Source organism: Phodopus roborovskii, unplaced genomic scaffold (assembly GCF_943737965.1).
Source record: "Phodopus roborovskii unplaced genomic scaffold, PHOROB, whole genome shotgun sequence".
NCBI classification, from domain to species: domain Eukaryota; kingdom Metazoa; phylum Chordata; class Mammalia; order Rodentia; family Cricetidae; genus Phodopus; species Phodopus roborovskii.
Genome location: NW_026126546.1, coordinates 1,886,119 through 1,906,137, shown reverse-complemented (window position 1 = coordinate 1,906,137; position 20,019 = coordinate 1,886,119). Strand labels below are relative to the sequence as shown.

General features: G+C 39.2%; 1 protein-coding gene across 3 annotated transcripts in view; it reads right to left on the bottom strand.

The window, feature by feature from the left end:
• Positions 1–9,664: 9,664 nt before the first annotated feature.
• Positions 9,665–20,019, bottom strand: part of Rab28 (RAB28, member RAS oncogene family) — a 76,691-nt gene continuing 66,336 nt past the window's right edge. For 2 of the 3 annotated variants that reach the window (XM_051200203.1, XM_051200205.1), the window contains 3 exons: positions 18,400–18,503; positions 15,826–15,903; positions 9,665–10,549 (listed from right to left, as the gene is read on the bottom strand). In XM_051200203.1, coding sequence (XP_051056160.1) covers positions 10,457–10,549; positions 15,826–15,903; positions 18,400–18,503 — 275 coding nt within the window. In that variant the 3' untranslated portion in view covers positions 9,665–10,456. Of the gene's footprint in view, positions 10,550–11,654; positions 11,750–15,825; positions 15,904–18,399; positions 18,504–20,019 lie in introns of all 3 variants that reach the window. The other variant, XM_051200204.1, reaches the window with a different exon arrangement.

Below are 20,019 nucleotides of genomic sequence, written 5' to 3'. Positions count from 1 at the left end.
AACAAGCCAATCGATTAGTGTGTCCTTGGGCAATTTGGAAGACAAATTTGAGTAAGTCAGGACATGAAAACAGGAGGCAGCGTCAGTGTGGGAGAAAATGGTTGACTCAAGTGCCATGACCTCTGGGAAGCTGGAAAGACACAACCTTTCTTGTCCAAGTCAGAGTAGATTTGGTGGAGATTCTCACAAATGAGGGGACTTCAAGTAAACCTGGACTGCTGGTGCAAGATGCAAAGGCAGCATCTCACATGGGATTAAGTTTCCATCACAAAGAAGACCTTAGATTTCTAGTAATACCTGGTTTCCAAAACTACCCTTCCAGTCTCACTGAGATAAACAGACTAGCAGTTCACCTAGCGGTTTGGAATTAAGGTTTTTAGATACTGAGTCCCAGCCCCTCATCTCACCCCTAGGAAACTTTAAAGAAATGTCATCATGATCACCGTCCCATTTTACAGATTTCCGAACAGAAGCTAACCATTGACAATACTATTGTGCACATAAGGGAAAGGTAGACATGAAGAACTGTGCCAATGATTCCAGATAAAACCCAAAGGCCTATGTCTAGGCTGAGCCCAGGATTAGTGATATTTTCAGCTTCCCTGGAAATTGCGATCAAGCGGGATTGTGGCCCCAACAAATTCAGTGCAGAGAAAGAAAGAGGCTGGCAGAAAGGAGGGGCTTGTTTCTAACTATGTCAAAATTTGTTCCTCCCTTTAGTTTCCACAACAGAGATGGCTCAGCTCACTCCTAAGCTGTGTGAGTGGTTCTTAATAGTCTGCAATGCAGACAGGTTTCATTTATTTAACACACCTAAAGTACATCTTGGCCTTCAGGAGAACAATAGGATTAACAAGCCTCCTGGAAGCAGTGTGCTTCTGTGGTACTTCAAGAGGACAAGACTTGGTACACTAGTGACAGGGAAAGAAAGAAGCTAGTAACCTCTGCCTAGGAATCTTCAGAGGCAAGACTAAAAAAAATAAGGACAAAGGCTTCTTACATGCAACAGTAGTTACTTCTGTTTCAACAACTACATGTGTGCTATGAATTTATGCAATACAAATTAAATATTTTCAAGTATAAGATTTCTAAGTGTATTTTTTTGTATATACGAATAGCATGACAATTAAATGTTTTGATGTAATAACCTGATAAAAGACTAGATGTCCTCACAGGCCTGGCCTTTCATTGTAGTTCAGTGTTCTTGCTTTTCCTGAGACCACTGTGGAATGCTAGCCTCCATCAGCATTGTGCAGAATGGACAAGTCTGCATAGCCAGTAAATCCACAGAGCAACTTGTGGCTTCTAAAGGTGTTGGAAGTTATTATTGTGTAGTATATTCACATACAAGATCATGGGGAAACAGGCAGTCTTATTTGAATTGGTAAGACATGTTAGGACATTACTTCTAGAGGGGAGTTTGTCAAAACTATGAAATTGCATGTTTACTAGCTAGCCTTCTGACCAGCCATTCTACTTCTAAGAGCTTACCTTAAAGGTAAATAATAAAAGTATACATAAAACACATATATAAAATATATAAAAGTACACAGAGCATAGTTTTTAATAAGGCAAGACAAACTGCCCACTGGTAAAATGAGTAAATGAATATTATTATATAACAGCCACTGACAATGATACCCATGGGTACAAGAAAATATTTATAATATTATCCAGAAAAAAAAAGCAAATCTCGCTGCTTAGTGCCATGTTACTTATATGTGAATATAGTTTTTGGGGATGTGTATTTATGCACAGATGTCTAGAACATGGTCCTTCTACCAAATGCCATCAATATGGAGCAGAGAAAGGAAAGTTCTTAATTTCTTCCCTGTGCACCATTTATACAGTCAAAACAAACCATGGAGCTACCTTTATTTGGAGAATCATATTCTTAATTAGTAATAACCCAGAGAAAATCTAACCTAATGAAGACTGTAGATATTTGTTCTACATCTTTAGTAGCATCCTTATATATGCTCATATAGTTGTTCTAAGAGTCTGTTCATTCATTTGAAGCTATGTAATCAACATGAGTATGGGAACAGTTGAGATGAGGCTGATGCATTGCATGGTCTGGGTTAGCGTCCACATAACTCACCAGCTTCAAGTCATGAATGGCTTACCAAAATGTGCTAAACTTCAGTTTCCTCATCTGTGAAAAACACTAATAGTTATCATATTAGCTACCTACTGCTGTGCAATAAGTACCCTAAGGATTCTGAATTTTAAACAATAACGATTAATTATACATTATAGTTCTATGGGTCAGAAGTTTCGGGTGCTCAGTGGAGTACTTATAACTTGGTGTGGTGGCTTGGATAAAAGTGGCCCCTATAGGCTCATATATTTGAATGCTTGGTCATTGGGGAGTAGTGCTACTTGGGGAATTAGAAGGTGTGGCCTTGATGCAGTAGGTGTGGCCTCATTAGGAGGAGTCTGTCACTGTGGCTAGGCTTCAGGGTTTAAAAGCTTAAGCCAAGCCCCATGTCTTTCTCTTCCTCCTGTCTTCTGATCAGGACATACAACCCTCAGCTCCCATGTCTGGCTGCCCATGCACCCCACCATGAGGATAATGAACTAAAACTCTGAAACTGTAAGCAAGCCCAAATGTAGCACTTTCTTTTATAAGTGTTGCCATAATCACGGTGTCATTTCTCAGCAATAGAACACTGACTAAGACACTTGAGTTCTTCCCTAAGGCTGAACTCAGAAAGCCAATGCTGCAATTCCCTTAAGGCCTGCCTAGTGCTGGAGGATGTCTAAACTGGCTGCCCTAAAGGACTTCCAGAATTGACTGCTGGTGGAACTTCTTTACAAGTCTTCTTGCTACAAGATTCCTCACAGCACGGTGCCTGGATTTCCCCCAGAAGGAGCAATTCAAGAGGCTGAGGTGAAAGTGTCACTATTTTTTGTGGCCTGGCCTTGGAGATTTATTATCCCCATTTCTTCAGTTCATGGTCATGGGGTTATGTAATTTAATGAAAAAGATGACACCAAGATGGGAAGAGAATCCTAACGGTCACCTGGAAGACAGACTATACCATATATTATGTTAGGGACGTGCTTACAAATTGTGTAGGATAACTGCATTGCACTAAACGAGCCACTGAGACAACTAACTCAGCAAATAGGTCCCTACAACTGCTCTGGTGCAGTGTCTGTTTCTTCTCATGGTGGGGTTAGGTGGTTTAGGCAGTAGTAGCCTTCCTAACAAGTGGTTTCCCATCTGCCCTCTGCAGTGTTTCTCATTATCCAAAGGAAATCCCAATGAAAACAAGAGTATGGGACCCACCTGTTAGAACAAAGTTGAAGAACGGTGCTTCAGCGGGAAGGGTGGCCAAGTTGTTAAAGGGTTCTGAATGTCACCCTGGGGAGTTCACTTGCCTTTGATGGAGGCCATATGGGGCCTTAGAGGGGCTCTGAAAGAGTGACTTAAATTCATGGGCAAACTCATTCCCAATGGTGTGCTCTGACCAGTGGTGGAGTCTCTGAAGAGGCTGTTGGAGTAACCCAGGTGTCATAGGCTGAGGGCTTCACTGGTGGGCAAGGTGAGGCTTGAGAGACATGGTATTACAAAGTCCCACCACATAAAACCTGTGGGTGCCACTCATTAAGGATTAAAGGGGGCAGTCCCAAGGTAGAGCCAAGGGCGGCTAAATGTGCTGGTGTATGAGCATCCTGGTGGCACGCTCCTCCCACACTGTGTCCAGATGGTTCTACTTCCTGGTGCGTGTGGGGTAATGCAAACCACCTGGAATCATGGAGGCAGTCTGCTTTTTCTCATTCCCAACTCCGCTGCCCAGAAAGCTGGTACACTGTAGGGCTAGAGAGAACACAAGGGTGAGGATCTGAGTGCAGTGTACAAGACTATTAGTAGGTAGAGAAGTTCATTTCCCACGGGAAAAGATGTGGAGAAGGGCTGTCACTCTCAGGCGGTGATGATGTTTCTCCCCCTTCTCATCCCCGCCCTTATTCAGGTAAACTTTCTTGCTGTAAATGGTCCATGTGCCGCATTTCCTGTGAAAGGAGTCTCAGGAAACCCAGGATGACATTAAGGCCACTCTAGCCCACATGATTCCTCTTCTAGCCCAGGAGTTCCTGGAGGCAGACACCTACCTGTCTGTGTGTTCTATGGCCCCAGCCCCAGGCTGATCATTGTGATGTTGCCTTCTAAGAAAGTTTGACAATTAATTTTCTCTAATGTCATCAGCTTTATAGCCAAAGTCAAAAGTTGACATGCACAGGGCTGTAACCTGATCTGCATGTTCGGTCCGGGCTGCCCACCAGACCGCCACTCACAACAACAGTGCTGCAGATATTTCGGTGGCCCTCCAGGACAGAAAAATGTCTTGTTCCAATAAGGCATTAAAAAAGTTCCCCAAGAGATGAAAGTAAAGTCGCCTGAGATAGGACTGCCTTGTATAAAGGTTCCATGTGTACCAAGAAAGGACTTATTCACATGTAGCTTTTAGTTGGCCAAAAGAATGTATTAAACTGGATTATACTTTTATTAATTACTCATCATTACCACTCCTCATTGTCTTATACTTTGCATTTCTCATTCATTCGTGTTACAAACCTGTAATAGAGTGAAACAACACATAAAAGAAAAACTTCCATCTGGGAAGCAAACAGTTGAAGGTTCTTTGCTAGGCCAGACTGAATCTTCTCCCCTTTGTCCTACACTTCCTCCTTCTGAAGTATAGCACTCCTCTCCTAGAGTCCATTCTAATCTGTTTGAATACCACTATCTTGGCCATGTCATTCTGGCCTTCTCCTTCCATTCCAAGTATAGTCTTCTTTCAACTGTTTTATATGTAGCCAAATCCCCCCCCCCCACCAGCTTACTTGGAATGTGCCGTCATCCTCGTAACAAAAAAAGCATCTATAAGGGGAAACCTGTAGGCACAGTCCAATCTCTTGCAAATTAATTACCATCCAAAGCCCAGCAGCATAAGCATCACTTGAGAGTTTACTATAAAGACAGAACCTCAGGCCTTGCTGCCTGGCTGACTCCAGGCGGATTGTGAATGCAGCCCCAGATGACACTGATTCTTGATAACTGCACTGTGCTATTGGTCCTGTTTGTACCTATCTTAATCCTGTTTTTAAGCCCACTTCTCCTTAGGGAATATTTTATCACAATAATGGATTTTACACCTTGATAAATTATACATGTGCCTAGATTTAAGGTGCAAAAGTACAGATCCAGCTTCATATCTGTCTGGGAACCCAAACAAAGACTTCTAGCACAAACCACTTGCCTATACAAAAAGAAATAAATATTAGACCAAATGATAAAGGAAAATTGACAAATACTCTTATTAAACAGCTCACAGTACAACTTGACCCTAGGACGCGTTATTGCTGACCTTCCCCCATCATGATTTATACAGTGAGCCCTACTCCTTTCCTTGTGCAGATTTTCTCAAGAAGGCTACAAGTGTCCCCCAAAGCCACATCCTTTTTTATCCTACCCTGCTGGGTCTTCTAAAACCTTCCCAGGTTTTTCTGTTTGTTTATTTGGTTGGCTGGTTGATTTTTTTGTTTTGTTTTGTTTTGTTTTGTTTTTTCTTTTTCTATTTCAAAAGCATATCAAACATCCTGTTTGATTAGTACTTATATAGTTAACTGCTTATCTCTGAGCCAGCCACCAATACAAATGGAGTCTATATGCTAATGGGTTTAAGCTAATAAAGGTTCTAGAAAGGGGAGAATCCACCAAGAAAGGAAAAACTTGTGGCTGCTGCTGCTGGACAGACAGCTACCATAACAGACATGCATTTCTCTTTCCTTTAATCTTGAAACTGCTTAGGACATCCAGCATTACAGCCCATATTAGCATAGGTTATGGGAAACCCCTTTTCTATTTTAAACATCATAAACATTTAAATATTGTTATTTTATGTCATCATGCTCTATCACTATTTCAGTGATCGAGTCTAAAGGACCCTGACTTACCTCCTCCCAGAAAAATAAAGCAGCCACAGAGTTCTTCAGACCACTCCAAAAACCACTCCAGAGCGGTTTGCCACACATAATAGAGGGTGCCCTTGAGGGGCAGGGCAGCAGCCAATGACCAGTTCTGGCTAAAGACCTTTGTATTTTTCCAAAGCTCATAAGCAACATAAGTGACCACAATGTGTTTGAAATATTATAGCACGTTCCTTCAAGGGACAATGTGTCTAAAACTAGATGGAAAAAAAACTTGTAATTTCTTAGATTAAAAACTGTAGACAGGAGAGGTTAACAGTCAAAAGTAAAATAAGCATGGGTTCTGCGTTGTTTCATAAATAACCCTCGGGGTACAGGGGAACTTGGTAATGAAGAATTCAGAAACCTGCTTCCCCTGTGCTGTTCCCCATGCTGTTCGTGTTTGCTCTACCTGAATCGGGGTTCTCCAGACCTGTCAGTGTTCACACTTGACTGACATATGGAAAACCAATGGAGCTGAAGATGGAAGTTTCGGAAAGGGGGCTCATTTATCTTCGTCTTCGTGGTCAAGACGTGTGCTGCTGGTCAGGGTGGCTGGTGTAGAGAAAGTGCACAGAGCCTCACGGGACAATCACCACATCTCAAAAGAACCAGTAACACCCGGGCCTCCTGAATTCTCACAATTGTAAAGGCAATTCTGTTCTCAATCAGAAACATTTTGTATGGCTCTTGGCTCTGCCACTTACTAAGGATACTTACTCTCAGCTCCAGTTTCCTTTACATCAGAGGGTGATTCTTCTCTCAACAGTTGGCATAAAAATAACACGTCCCAGAAGCCTCCATGACCCAGCAAGCCTAAAGGCCATTCTCTCCCCTCTCCCTTATCATTCACAGTCAGTTCAGACTTTACAAACACACAGCTGCAGAATGTCCACTGTCCACACACCTTTCTGATTGCTGTCCTTGGATGCCCACAGTGATTAGCTTGTGCCATCACATGCACATGGAAAATTATACACTTCGTAATATCTTCAAATTTCCATGTAAAAATACATGCAGAAACCAACAGAAAAGGGCCAAAAAGGTGTGGCCTATCCCCTAAGTGAAGGCAAAGCCTTAGCAAAGTTAGTTCAGCACAGCTTCAATCAAGCACAGCATCGAGAACAGCAACAAATATCTCTCCTAAGACCCCCTCACCCCCAAACCCTTGAAGGTTCGGATCTCACTTATTCAACTTTATCTTCTCCTAAATGCCCTTGCCTATAAATATTAGGCACATTCTGATAGGAACAGCAAGCTGGACTACCTTGAAGAGATTAACAGCGTGTTAAATTGTTTAAAAATCTAAAATAGTAATGAAATTAAAAAGTAACGGATTAACCCACACCTGATCAGTAGAGTCAGAGGTAGACTCAGGCGTTCCACCAGATCTAGGTCTCACCTTCCACCATCTTGGACAAATACTTTTTCTTTCTTCAATTTAGTTTCCTTAGGCATACAGGATATGAACTTTTCTAAAATCTCTAACAGCTCTAAACTTAGGTGTCCAAAGTTTCTGCACACGTGTGTAGCAAGTCTCCAGAGATGGGAAACTTAACTTATACTGAAGGACATGAGGAAGAAGTTCCCAAGCTGTCCTTTACTGAATACTCTTGTGGCTCACAAATATAACAGAAGGCTCACAGAGATATAAATTTTGTGCCTTGTGTTGCAGGACAGGAAGGGGAAGAGCCATCCTAGAGGTACTGATGTTAAGTTTTCAGCTGTGGAGTTGGGGCTTCATGTGTCTGTGGATCAAGGGGTGGCTCTTTCCTACTTCAGTAGCAAGTATGTGCTAAACACTGGATCTTAGCACAAAACACAGCACAATGATGACTAAGAAAGGGCAGTGCCTTCCGAGTGCTGGGATTAAAGGCGTGCACCACCAGCGACCCGCTTGTGTGTTCCTACCACTGCCCAACCACTCTCTTTTTTATTATTCTTTTTAAAACTATTTTATCCTGTTTCTTTTTCTCTCCCAAGCCTACGTATATTTTAAAACACACTGTAAACCTTTAGAGGTTTTTCTTAATCTGAATCTGTCTTTACTGTATCCTTTTATGGCCACGAGTCTTTATCTGGTAAACAACAACACTGCTAAAATGAAAGCCATGGTCTATTCAAGATGGTGGAGGGTACTTTTACAGCCAGAACTGAGAGCTGTGCTCACTGCCTTGGTCTATGCTGCCATCCAGCAGCATGTTGCTGGCTTGGAGATGTGGTCACTGCCATTGCCGGCTCTCCTACACACCATTCAGTTGTTAGTAGAACTCTTTAAAAGCTGTGCAGTTTTTTGCCGCTTATGATGAGTCAGAAAACCTCCCTTAAAGGACCCGCACAAGTCTCTGCTTGTCTCTAGCAAAACAAAGTCCAACCGAGAAAAATGCTGCTACCAAGAAGTCTTGTTTCTGTTCTTTTGTTTCCTAAAACCTTTCTTAAGCTTTTGTTAAGTTTTAAGTGGAAGTTCTTATTAGCCACATTGTGGCACCATTATGTTATGAGAGGTTTTCCCTGCCAACCTGGTCCCACCGCTGCGCCAGCCCCAAATAACACTCAGAGACGCTGTATTAGATATAATGCTGTTGGCCAGTTACTTGTTTCTTACTGACTAGCTGTGTCTTAAATATATTTCTATTAATCTAAGTATTTCCACGTGGTCTCATCTTACCAGAGAGAGGGCCCGGACCTCTGTTCTTTCCATTCTCTACATGTTGACGCCTCCCTACTCCTTCCAGAATCCTCCTTGTCTCCTAGACCCACCTATCCTCCTTTCCTATTGGCCAACAGTGCTTTATTCATTAACCAATGAGAAACATATTTACAGAATGACATCTCCCATCAGAGCAGGCAGCAGATACTGTGGGATAAGGAAGAGGGAAAGAAAGGGGTTAGTGTGGTGATACATTATTTACGATTTAATAAAGCTTGCCTGAGGGTTCACACTACATAGCAAGCCACAAACCGTAGAGTCATGCAATGGTGATACACATCTTTAATTCCAGCAACCATACTAGCTATCCACAGAGCCAGGCAATGGTGGCACACACCTTTAATCACAGCACTCAGGAGACAAGCAAATGGATCTCTGTTAGGTCAAGGCCACACTGAGATACATGAAATTGATCCAGTCTAAAAGAGAAACAGCTCTCACATAGGGTGATCTCAGCACTTGGGATCACATACTCAGCACTTGGGAACTTTAGGTATATAAGGTAGGAGCAGATATTCAGGCTAGGGCATTTTGGTCCCCAGCCACATAAAGGGTAGGACTGCTTCAACCTGGGTAGAGGTAAAAGCTAATGGCTTGGCTGCTTTGCTTCTCTAATCTTTCAGGCAAACTTTATTAATCATAAATAATATATCACCACAGGGTAGGGGAGAGGACAAGAGGGGAGGGGAGGATTCTTGGCAGTGGGTAGAGTATGAGTCAATGGCTAGGAATGAGCCCACAGTTTTATGTGCACAGAGGCAACAGTGGCATGAGCTGTGTAGAAAAATGAGCTGGAGCTGATGGAGACCCAGAAATGGCAGGCTGTGGGTTCAAGAATATAAACAGACCAACAAAATAAACTAGGAACTCTTAAATGACTGACTTCACACTAGACTTCACAGGATTGCTACTCATGTGTTCAATCTACTTTGTTTTACTGTAACAAAAAGGGAGAAGGACGAATGAAAATTCCAGAAATGTAATTTAAATAAATTTATTTATGAGAGGAAAACATCTGAACATCAGGCACAGTTTGATCAGTCCACAATGACCCAAGGATGTCACGACTCATCTGGAAGCACTCTCAGGCAGTCTGCAGGAGATCCATGTGGAGGATCAACTGAACCGTTTATCAAAATTCATAAAGCCATCTAAGCCAAATATGACAAAATATGCAATGACCATGATACAGTAATAAAAATACAATATCAAATACTCACTACTTGTGAGTTATAAACTACAATATAAACATTTTAAAAATGAAAAAAAATATTTCTATTACAGCCTCATTTGAAGCACTTTCAGTTAAATACAGCTTTGTATATTTTACTCTTAACAGCCAGCAAAGGAACACCTTCTTCAGTAACTGTTTTGCCATCAGTGCTCTGAAGTATACTTTCACACGCAGGAGGTCAGATAGAAAATGATGATCAGAGCTTGGAGCGTCTTCATATCTGGTAAATCTTTTCTATATTTAGGAAAAAAGAAGCGAGGATGTAAAGAAGCATGATGGCTCTTCTGGAGCGAAGAGGAGTTCTCAGTCCAGAGAATGAACTCGCCATTCAGATTTCAAAAGGTGTGGTCCTAAAGCCAAATTCCTTCCAGTCCAGGCAGTTGCCTGCTCCTGTGAGGCAACTGAAGGATGAAGAAGCGAAGTAGGAGGAGAGTGTGAGCTGACTACAGGAATGGTCACTGATAAAACATGTTCCTACACAGCCTGGGCCCAATCCTGGGTAAGAAAACAGCCAGAACTATCAAGACAGTGTGTGTTCACTGAACTGCACACATGGAACTCCGAGGTGGGTTAACAGTTCTTGACATGGGCTCCTGGTTGTAGTTTACAATATCTGCCTTCACCACCCTCTGCCATGAAAGAAAAGAAATATTATCAGGACATCAGAAAAAGCTCCTGAACATCTATTGTTTTCTGAGCTCCAGTGAACTTCTCATGATAAACATGAAATAGGAGTTGGTATTAAAAACAATTGAGCAGAACTACTAAATAGTCACATTTAGGGTTTTCTTGTTTGCCGCCTTTTTTTTTTTTTTTAAAGGAAGCAAATCAATTATGAGTCATGCCTGGTTTTGTTGTTGTTGCTTTTGTTTTTGTTTTTTTTTTAGCATTAACTGAGGTTATCACAAGTCTTATTAACAACTCACAAATCAATATGATTTAATTTTAGTTAAATTTAAAATCATTCATGCACGATAAGAAATCAGCATTTCTAAGATCTTCTTTCATGATCATTACACATGGCTATAATTTTGTGAATTTGAAAAAGTAGTATATTTTAAAGGACCCACATAAAGCAGAAGTGTCCCGAGCAACGCCACTGTTAAAAACGTTTCCAGTTTTCAAAACATTCCTCTCAGAATACTTACTTCCAAATAGTTCACTATGGGTTATGCATAATGACTCTAAATAACATATGACATAGTGAGGAATTTAGAAAATCACATCATGCCCATGCCTATATATCAATTTAAACCAAAAGATACTTTCACTCTGCCTTCCATTTCATACTCAGCCTAAAACAATGAACTCAACAAAATGTCTAACACCCTTCTCTTTGCAAAATTTGAAATGAAAACAAACTATTGGTTTCAGCTCTTACGAAGTCTATGCACACAGAGAAGGGCAGTTCAAGCCTTTCTTTAAAGTAATTTAAAATACCCTTTCAACTGCCATCGATTTCAGAGGGAAAATGGTAAAGGAATTACTAAAGAAAAAAGCGTTCAATCCTCTGCACTGCGTGTGTGATAAACACCCATAAAGATCAACATGCTTGAAAGTAATTGAAATGGTATTTTAATTTAATGTAGCTTCCCTGGCAAATGACCAACTTTTCAAAATTCTAAACCATGACTTACATCATTTTATTTATAATGTTCTTTCATAAAGAAGAACAGAATAACATAACTAGCCCCCACCCCACTCCCCAAATGGCAGTAATTCACCCATAAGTACCTGCGCTACTGTACTGAACAGACTCTACTCTGAGAAGAGCTGGGGTGTTCATTATCTTCTTCCGGGTACTTGACTATTTCTGCCCTGACAATACGCTGTCAATTCCGTACAACATAAACAAGATGAAGGAGAAAGAGGAAAAAGAGAAAAAGAGAAAGACAAAATGAAAAGCATGTTTAACGACTGACAATAGAAGGGAACAGCAAGGCAGAAAAAGGAAATTAACACATGAATTTAAACGTGTCACAAAAGAATCAGCAGGATGTTTACACATAAAAGGAAAGAAAAGTAGGAGAGACCCAATAAGCATAATTCTTTATAATTCTCTTCAGCCACTGGGACAGATGCATGCCCCTGAACTTCTTGGCATTAGAGGACTATGAAGAATTATTGGACTCGTCTATGCTAAAGTGCAATGGAAGCATTTGTTCATTTCCTTTGACAAACATTACTGATGCTCTACTATGGTAGTCACTCTCTGCTAGGAGTGCATAAGCAAACCACCTGAAAGATTTATTCACATGTTATTAGAGACCTAATGGGCAAAGACACACAACCAGTTCTCACACAAGTGCTTCGGTAGTGAGTGTAATGCTCTAGGGACACAAAGGAAGACGGAAACTCTGTTGTTTCAAAAATCAGAGGTAGACAAGTGCCCTTTACAGCTTCCATATTTATACTTATTACTCTCCCAGGGTTTCGTATGCTGCTTACTTCCCACTCCTCCTAACCCCATATTTCCAAATTTCCCATGGAAATCACTTCAAATGCAGTTGTGAGTCATGTAAAAAAAAAAAAAAAAAAATTCTAAAATACACTATTAAAGTGCAACAGCTGTTTCTTTCAAGAGTGTTGCTAATAAACAAAACCATGGTACTAGATGCTAGTTGTTCTCTCCTTAGAGATAGGACTCTATGGAAGAACCATGCATAGACAAGTAACAAGCACATCTTTAGATCTGAAGCCAGGAGTTCTCTCTGCATGACTACACAGACCTCTTACATTTGTTCATTCACATGTACATGAAAACACATTAGCTGGAACGGCTGTTTGTGAAGACATGTCTTAACAAAGAGTTGATAAACACTGACAGTGAGTGAGCAGGACTCCGTAGTATACAAATGTGTGAAGGTAGTTAGCTTCTGTGTCAATTCGCTAGTGAACAGTATTGACTTCTGGACAGCAGTCTTCAATTACTAGGCACTTAGCCTGCTGCATTACCAACTGACAGATGAGGTGCAAGCAGGATACATCAACGACTCCTATGCCAAACTATGGATTACAATGGAAAAGGGGGATTTTCACCACCAGCAAATAAGTCATTGATCAGACAAAACATTGTTTTAAGCCCTATTTATAAATACAGCCAGGTTACTGACCTGTGTGCAAGGCACTGGGGTCAAAGTACTAACTAATGTAAATGACTAGCTTTTATCATTAATTTTATCCACAAGGTAAGTTTTCCTTGGAGTCTTGACTGTTGGACATGAAACTATGTGCCATGTTTCCAAACCTGAAGCTACATCAAAAGGCTTTGAAGATTCAAAGCTTTGCTTATTGTGAGTAGAAAAACGTTTCCTTATCATAAATGAACCCATGCACTGCTGGTTGGAATATAAGTTATCCCAAACAGTCTGAAAATCAGCATGGAGAGTCTTTAAAGAACTAGAAATAGACCTGCCATATGATTCAGCAATATTGTGGTCCCAAAGCAACATATCATAAAGATCCCTGCACAATTTCCTTTTGGAGTCCATTCCCTATGGTGGAATACCTGCTCAGCCTTGATGCCAAGGGGGGAGCAACTTGGTCCTGCCTCAACTTACTTATATGCCAGGCTTACTTGATTCCCCATGGGAGGCCTTACCCTCTCATGGATGAGCGTGAGAGAGAGGGAGAGAGGAACATGGGAGGAGGAGAGGGAGGGGGAACTGAGGTTGGTATGTAAAAATGAATAGCAAATTTTAAATAAAAAAAGAGCCCTGTGCATCTGTGTTTACTGTTGCATGAATTTTAATGACTCTTAATAATATCCTCAAGTTATATATTAGCAGGTTGGGGGAGGGTGCTGAAAGATCAGAGAAGCAGAGTGGCCAGCAGTAGCTCTTCCCTCTACCTCAGACCTAAGGGATGATCCTGTCCTCAGACTGCCTCCTCAGACTGCTTCAGACTGACTGCCTAGACTGCCGAGCTCCTGTCTCCTCCCACTTTATATTCCTATCTCTACCTAGCCATATCCTTTCCTGTCTTCACCTTCTTAGTGCTGGGATTAAACACCTATCACTCAACGTGCTGGGATCAGCTCTGTGTGAGCTCTGTTTCTCTTTTAGAATGGATCGACTTTACATAGCTCAGCGTAGCCTTGAACTAACAGAGATCCGTCTGACTCTTGCCTCTGGAGTGCTGGGATTAAAGGTGTGTGCCACCTCTGCCTGGCTAACTTTGCACTCTGACCTTCAGGTAAGCTTTATCTGTTAGATCACCACAGTTTACTGCAGCACTTTTCATAGAATATGTAATAAAGTAATCAGAGTTATATACAGAGATACAAATGACCAGTAAATACATTAAAAATATTTTCAACATCCTTAGCCAACAAGAAACTGTATATCAAAACTACACTAAAATTCCGTCTCATCCCAGTCAGAATGGCAACAATTAAAACAAATCATTCTGGCAAGGATAAACTGCTGGTGGGAATGTAAACTAGGGAAGCCACTATGAAAATCAAAGAAATAAAACTGAGCCTTCTGTACAATACAGCCATAACTCTTCAGAATACACGCAAAGGAATCTAAGTCAACACACTAGACAGACATCAAACACCCATGTTTATAGGAACTATTCATAATAGCCATTACTTCAGATCAGCCTAGGTATCAAGCAACAGGTGAACAGATAAAGAACTGGGATGCATGTACACTTTGTAGTACAGTTCAGCCAGAAAGAATAATGAAAGTATGCTATTTTCAGGCAAGCAGATAGAACTGGAAATGAGCATGTTAAGAGGAATGAGCCAACATCACAAAGATGAATACATTTTCTCTCATATGCCTTTCTAGATAAAATATCTGGCATGAAATATATTTATAAATATATACATATATGTTACATATACATAGATACATACAAATGATACATAAGCAAAAGAATTATTGGTAGAGAAAAGGGAGCTAGTTCTAAGTGCTTAAACACATATTCACATAGGCGTAGCCATGAGAGTCCCTCACAGAACTAATTTATAAAATAATCAAGTAAATATTGAAAGGTATGAAAAGATAACAAATGTTTTTAGTTGCATGGAATGGCACAAGGAGAAATTTGGGGGAAATGTCAGTTTTGTTGAACCAGATTACTCTTACTCCAAGTCTTCATTTTATAAAATGTATGATTTACGGAGCAGTTACATGGCATTTTTAAGCTCTTGACTGCTGATATTTGTTTACTTATAAGATTATCTAGGAATACTAAAAAAGTACAGAAAACTTTAGTAACTAATAATGTTCAAAATAATATAAAGAAATAATATTACTACATGCATTTTAAAGATGATCGGATAACCCTAAAGAAGCTTAAAGTATAAGCAGGGCCTAAATCCCTGCATTTGGAAGGGGAAGGCAGGAGGAAGCCAACAGAGGCTTCATATTGAGGGCCTCTCTCAAACAAGCAAGAACAAATACAAAACAGGATTCTCCGAACCTTAATCCATTCAGTAAGAACTGATAAAAATTTCATTCCTTTTTTTTTTTCCACCAAAAGGGACAAAAATTACAAGATTATCATTATTTTGTAAAAATTAATTTTCCCAGCTGGACAAAGCAGCCTTACAGACTACAGACAGGATTTCTGCATCTTCTTAGAATCCCCCATGACAGCGCCCCTTACCAGCAGGAAGTAGTTTGGAAAGAACGATGCCCAAATTCCCAAATATTGTCTATAAATGTTTGTTTTCATTTAAATGGACTTGGTTATATAAAATAAATAAATAAATAATACACAAGTAACATACAAAAAATTAATTTTCCATGTTTTTTAATAAACATTATACATATAATCTATTTCCAAGGTTTTGGTGATTTGTACATAAAACAAATGGGAAAGAATTTATGCATAAAAATTAATGTCACAGAAAATTTGTTACTTTTTAAAATATAAATTTTAAGATAATCACCTGTGACTGTTCTATTTCTGCTTTGTTTAATTTGATTCCCAGGATTTCTGCAGCAACTTTCTGAAAACACAGGAAGACCTACATAACAAAATAGGTTTAAATGATTTAACGCAGGCATGCTTCAGTTACCTTCAAATACACTGAACTTTCTAAAGAAGGATAAACAAGTACTCCAAAAATGGCCCACCTGTCAAATATGGTAACAAATAAAATCATTTTAAACCACAATTTGAAAATTCACTGAATTAGTCTAAACACGCATTTATTACTAAAAACATTTTAAAGAATTTTTAAAGATTTCTTCTTATTTTAAGTGTTTAAGTGTTCTGCCTGCATGTATATATGTACTGCATATGTGTACTTGGTGCCTGTGGAAGTCAGAAGCCGGTGTCCAATTCCCTAGAGTTTATAGATGGTTATAAGGCACCATGAGGATGCTGGGAAACAAACCCAGGACCTCTGTAAGAGCAGTAAGTGTTTTTAACAGCCGAGCCATCTCTCCAAAGATTTAACATAAAAATTACAATGGTAAATATAAAAAACACACCAATAGCATAATATAATCCCTAATTCCTGGAGAAAATGAAAGTGAGTTCATATATACTTTATTGCTCTGCTGTTTGACTGTCTGGTCTATGCTGCTCTTGTGAGATGGCTTTAGTCTGTTTTAGCAGGTCTTTCTCTCCAAACCATAACACTGTTGGTTCTCTTATCAATGGCAAAACTCTCCATTATTCCCTAAGTAAAACAACTTGGTACCATTTACTGTGTTTTATCAGCTTGGGGTAAAGGAGTGATACAGTCCATTACAACTATACATTACGAGCATTTCTATAAACAGCCTTTTGTATGTGGTTGGCTTTTCCCAGGTCCTCAACAATCTTGAGAGCTTCAGGCCTAACCATATCTTCTGACCATTTTCTGACCATTCCTGACCAGTTTTGCTCTGTAACTGTCCTACCAGGATCCTACCCCAATTCATCTCAGGATCACTTAGTGAATGTAATCCCAACTTTACTAAGTTAATTATTTCTAGAAGACTGGAGAGATGGTTCAGAAGTTAGGAGAAATTAGGAGGACCTAGGGTCATTTCCCAGCACCTACATGGTGTCTTATAACCACAGGTTAACTCCAGTTCCAGTGGATCCCATGCCCTCTTCCAGCCTCCATGGGGTCCTGCACATATGTTAAACACATAAAAAACCTTGAACAGGCAAACATATTCACATGAATTTAAAAATAAATAAATCTTTAAACAATTAATGTTTTCTTGAAAATTAACATTCATAAGCAAGGCCCTGGATTTGAGCCCCAGCATCAAAAGAAAGGAAAAAGAAAAACTAAATCAAACAAAACCTAGAGAGTAGTCAGGTGTGATGACTCAGGTCTTTATCCCAGCACTCAGGAGACAGAGGCAGGTGATCTCTGACTTTAAGGCCAGCCTAATCTACAGAGCAAATTCCAGGACAGCTAAAGCTAAAAAAATGAAAGCCTGTCTTGTAAAATCAAACAAACAAAACAAACAAAAACAAAAACAACAACAACAACAACAAAAAAACCCAAACTGGACAGAGACAAATATTTGCAAGACAATCTGTTATTGTCTATAATATGAGATGTGGACATAGTAAAACCAATGAAAAATATGTGCTGTTAAGTAGAGAGTGAATAATTAATAAAATTTTACAAATTTCAACCTAAACTCTCATCAAAGAAATTCAAAATTAGTGAGGGTTGTATCATTATTGTTGTGTTCTTATTTGTACTGATATACAACTTTAGCAAAGAATTAAAACAATTAAATCCTTAATATTACAAGGATTTGTTTAATAATAGGAAAAGACTAGGTTAGTTTAGTCTTTCTCAGGAGCAAGTGGCAATATGCTCCAGTCCCCTGTCTATCTAAAGGAAATAAAGCATCAAAAGTTATTAACAAAATTTCATAAGAACACATTTGACACTTAGAAAAGCCCTACATGTCCAACAACAATAGGGCATGATTCAGTATATTTTTGAACATTTAGCAGATGACAAAATTTATTTTGTAACATTAAATGGCATGGAAAATTTTTTACAGACAAAAATAGTAAATAAAAAAGTACACTATAAAGCTATTTCTAGACTGGATCTGAATGTTTAAAGAATATTTGTTATGGTTAAAATGGTGGGCCTGGAATATCACTACTTGGGCTCACAAACCCTATCTCTACCACATAATACCTATGTAGACTGAGACCTGTGACATGAGCTCTAGAAGATATCTACAAAATAGAGATAATCAGAATATATAACATCCATCACAAAGTAAGCAGCAGTAATTACAATGAGGCCTTCCAACTAAGAGCACTAAAGAATCCTCTGAGACTCAAATGGGCATCTCTGGAGACTTGGGTATTTTGTAATTCTTGTTAAATCAACTATAAAATTAACCAATCCAAAACAAGCATTCTCACTCTCCTATTTATGTCTTCCTTTCAAACACATCCAGTGCTCCTTGTTAGGAAATAGAAGTGTATTTTCAGGAACACTTGAAGACAAAGCATCACGTACAGCACACTCCACTGTTTTACTTACAGAGTCTCCTGTCTTGGCTGAAACGAAGTGGCTACTAAAACCATTTTCCTGGCAAAATCGTAAGTGTTTATCAGGTTTTACTGTTCGCATATGCTCCAAGTCAACTAGAAAAAATGTTAAAGAGAGAACAAAAATCAATATTAGAATCAATAAAGGTATTTTTTAACATGTTGAAATTTGACTTACTTTCCAATATCATTCATTTCCCACTGTGTAATCAATCCTAGGCAACTTTCTAACTTCTTTGTTTCCTCATAATAAACTGTGAATAATAAACACACCTATTTAATATGGTATTCTTTCAGAATTAGTCCATGAATAGAGAACAAAGACTGGCAATGTGCTCAAAAATACATGCTGTTACTATTACTGTAACATCACCTATATAAATTCACACACCATGACAAAGTTCAAAACACATCTGCTCAATGTAGTACATTAAAGTACAGTTATTAACTGAAGATAGGATGTACATGAGCATATTTGGCTAGAAATAGTTTAATTACTTACAAGATAATTTAATAATTACAACATTTCTGAAATATTTTATATTACATAGCTACTTTAACTTATTCACAAACACAACTTACTTTCACAAAGAAGCTCCTGTTTTCCAAATCATTAAGTACCCATTTTGAGAATAATGAGCAAGATCTACTTCCTGGGCTTTAGAGCAATGTGTAACAATAAGAAGAAGAAGAATGCATGAACTTGAGGCAAAGGGCGTGCTGGGAAGAGGTGTGGTAGGAGAATGATATAAATACAGTACTCATGTATAATATAATTAATCTCATCTTGCTTTCTCTCTTTTATTCAGTCCATGACTCCAGCCCATGGAATGGTGCCATCTACAGTGGGCACCTCAATCAGCCTAATGTAAGTAATTCCTCATAGGCATGCCCAGAGATTTGTCTCCTAGGTGATTCTAGATCCCATAAAGATGGCAATCAAGATTAACCATCACATGAGGTATTGGAACTAATTATGCAGTATGGTACACTTGTTATTTACACCAAGGAGAGAGAGTTTGAACAGGCTAACTTTAGGCATTTGCTAGATTCTCTTTTAATGTTCAAATCAAGGAAAATGACATTCTGTGGAAAAATAAAGAAAAAATGCAGTACAATCTCAACTCAGTTAAAAATGAATTATTTGTCTACTTTGGTTAGGATAAAAATATAATTTTGAAAAGATAGTACTACCATTCCATGAATACCAGAAATCAGAGTGCTTTTAAAGATACTATCTGTTTGTAACACAAATTGTTGAAGAAGCTACTTATTGCTCCTCCTCTGCTTCAGCACAGCAAGAATTACCCAAGCCTTCAAATAAATGCTGAGAGTGCCATCACACTTGCTGAAATGCAGCCTTCCAAGGACAACATGGAGAACCTAGAGAAAAACTCACTCATATGCCAAGACAATCTCTAACGAAAGGGTCAAGACCGTTCAGTGTATAAAAGACATCCCCTTCAGGAAATGGTACTGGAGAAACTGGATATCCACTTGCAAAGGAATGAAGATGGAAGCAGTACATATAAAAACTTAACTCAAAATGGATTATATACCTGAATGTAAGATTCAAACCTCACACTGCTGAAAGGGAACAGGAAAAAGCTTC